Source organism: Cyprinodon variegatus, unplaced genomic scaffold, assembly GCF_000732505.1.
Source record: "Cyprinodon variegatus isolate N-32 unplaced genomic scaffold, C_variegatus-1.0 Scaffold1103, whole genome shotgun sequence".
NCBI lineage: Eukaryota > Metazoa > Chordata > Actinopteri > Cyprinodontiformes > Cyprinodontidae > Cyprinodon > Cyprinodon variegatus.
The window spans coordinates 162004-164554 of NW_015151556.1; the positions used below are offsets into that span (position 1 = coordinate 162004).

A 2551-nucleotide genomic window follows, 5' to 3' on the forward strand; every position below is an offset into this window, starting at 1 on the left:
ATATGATGTGTTGAACCATTTTCACAACTTTTGTGACACACTTTTATAAAGTAGAGCATTAATTCATGAAAAAGTTTATTTAAATTCTATAAATCAAAGTTTTCGGCCCAACAGCAGTGATGATCTGCATGGCAGCATTCTATACCCAGTTATTGTAGATCTAGGATAGAGCTGCAGTCTGGGAAAGAATCTGGCTCGTATTCCAAATTGTAAAATTTGACCTTTTTTTGCAAGATAAAACCAACTAAAACTATTGTAATGACTAAAAAGTGACTTAAACTAATAATAGTTTTCGTTCTGAAGACTAAATCCAAGATGGCTGCCAAAAATAAAACAGTGAATGGAATGACAGTGACTCCATACTCTCCCAGGTTCTGCCGGTATCTCCAGAACCAGTCCCAGCGCGGCGCAGCTCGACTCTTCGCTTCAACCTCTCCTACCTGCCGACCCCAGAAGCAGACTCCACGGTTTCTTACCGATGGCGTAGACGTGCGGCGGCAGCGTCCCCAGCGACCGGCCCTGGTACTGCTTGATGGTTTCTGCCGTGTAAAGCTTTGGGATGTCGTAGTACGGGTTGACTGCGATCAGGATGTTGGCGACGTACGTCTGAGAAGTAGAGACAACTCTTAGAACCGTTTAATCCCAGATATAAACCCAGTAATTCACTGGGAGCTGCTCGTCTTACTGGAAGGAACCGACAGAAACACAGGAGACTCCAGAATGAGCACAGTTCCACCTTCAGCCACTAGATGGCAGCATCACGCTGCTTCATGTGGAAGCAAAGGACACCAATGCTACTCTAACAATCAGACATCTGGTTAAACAATAAGAATTAAAGGTTTTTATGATGCAGAAAAGTGTTGGTCTTCTGAAGGATTGGGGATCTAGAAACATTTTTCTATGTGGATGTGAAAACCCCAAAGCAATAGAGGATTTGAAGGTGGATGTGACCCTGCATGATCAGTTCTGATCTGGATGCTGAGGAGCTTTAGGATGATCTGAAGGAAACAATGGCAGACATTCTCACTCATCAAGGTGGTAGTCATTAAAAAAACAAAACAATGGACTGTTTTTACAAGTTTGAAGACGTTTCTCTTCCCATCTAGGAAGCTTTTTCAAATTAAAATGTCTGGATTAGCATCGAGTTCCAGGCTTTTATAAAGTAGCCCCAAAAACAAGCCTTGTTAATGCTGAGAAAACACAGACTGAAGCAGGAAAACCAGCTTCAACCCTTAATTATGGGAGGTTTATTTTGTTAAACACATTTTATTCTTTTATTGTTTTTATTTAAGTCCTCCGAGTCTGAATCCATCTGCTGTTGTTCAATTTAAAGTGGTTTATAAATAAAGTTGGATTGGAAGATATGGAGAGAATTTTGGTTCAATATTGTTGGAAGCAAATTACAAGATTTTTAACATTCGAATGAAAATATATGCAAAAAAGAAAAAAACAGTTTTAATCAAAAAGGTTTTGAGATCAACTTGTTTTTTTTTTAATTAAATTTAAGATTTTATTTTTCAAATGTTATTTTTTTTAGAGAAATATTAACAGATTTTATGTTTTCACATCTTTTTAAAATAAAAATGTTTTCTTTTATATGCATTTTCTTTTTTCGTATCAGGTTTTATGAAGTGTATCTTTTTTAGATTTAAAATTTTCAAATGTAATTTTCTGAGAAAAATATTAACAGATTTTATGTTTTCACATTTTTTTTTACAAAAATACTTTATAAAATTTTTCTTCATATCAAGTTTTATGAAGTGTATTTTTTTTTTATTTTATCTTCAGATTTTTATTTTTCTAATTTTCTTTAACAGATTATGTTTTCACAATTTTGTTATAAAAATGTCTTTTTATAAATTTTCTTTTTTTTTCATATCAGGTTTTATGAAGTGTATTTTTATTTTTTAAATTTTCTTTAACAGATTATGTTTTCACAATTTTGTTATAAAAATGTTTTTTTTAATACATTTTCTTTTCTTTTTTTTCCATATCAGGTTTTATGAAGTGTATTTTTTCAAATTGTGTTTTCTCTTCGCCTCTGGGGGGCGGGCCTTCCTCTGGAGGAAGGAGGGAAGATGTATTTCTATTGGTCGATGTGAGCATCAAGCGTGGCTCGAAGTGAAGAGAACGTGAAACACAATTTGGAAAGAATGCAAATCATAATCAAACCCCAAAAAAACTGAAAATAAAATTTGAAAATATATACTTAGTTAAAAAAGCTTAAAAATTGCTGGAATAATTTATTATAAAAAAAAAATCGATCTGAAAACACAAAAGTTACTCTTAAGCTTTTGTTTTGATTATAAAATGTTTTCTGGATTTTGTTTTTCCTTTTTTATTGCTTGTAACAATAATGGAATAAAGTTCCCTCCATAGACCAGCGCTGGTCTGGTTCTGATCCAGACCTGAAACTAGACAGAGTTCCTCAGGGATCAGTTTTAGGCCCCTCCTGCTGTTTATTTTACTGGGATAATTTCTTTACAGCATGGTGTTTATTTTCATTTTTATCTACCTCTTTATTCACTTTAACGATCTAAGGGGGGGGGGG

At 34.1% G+C, this 2551-nt stretch overlaps 1 protein-coding gene across 8 annotated transcripts in view; it reads right to left on the reverse strand.

Moving 5' to 3' along the window:
• The window catches only part of LOC107101489 (unconventional myosin-VI-like), a 76546-nt gene that overhangs the window by 55180 nt on the left and 18815 nt on the right, over positions 1 to 2551 (reverse strand). For all 8 annotated transcript variants that reach the window (XM_015400439.1, XM_015400438.1, XM_015400437.1 and 5 more), the window contains exon 5: positions 477 to 606. In XM_015400439.1, the coding sequence (XP_015255925.1) occupies positions 477 to 606 (130 nt within the window). The remainder of the gene's footprint in view (positions 1 to 476; positions 607 to 2551) is intronic.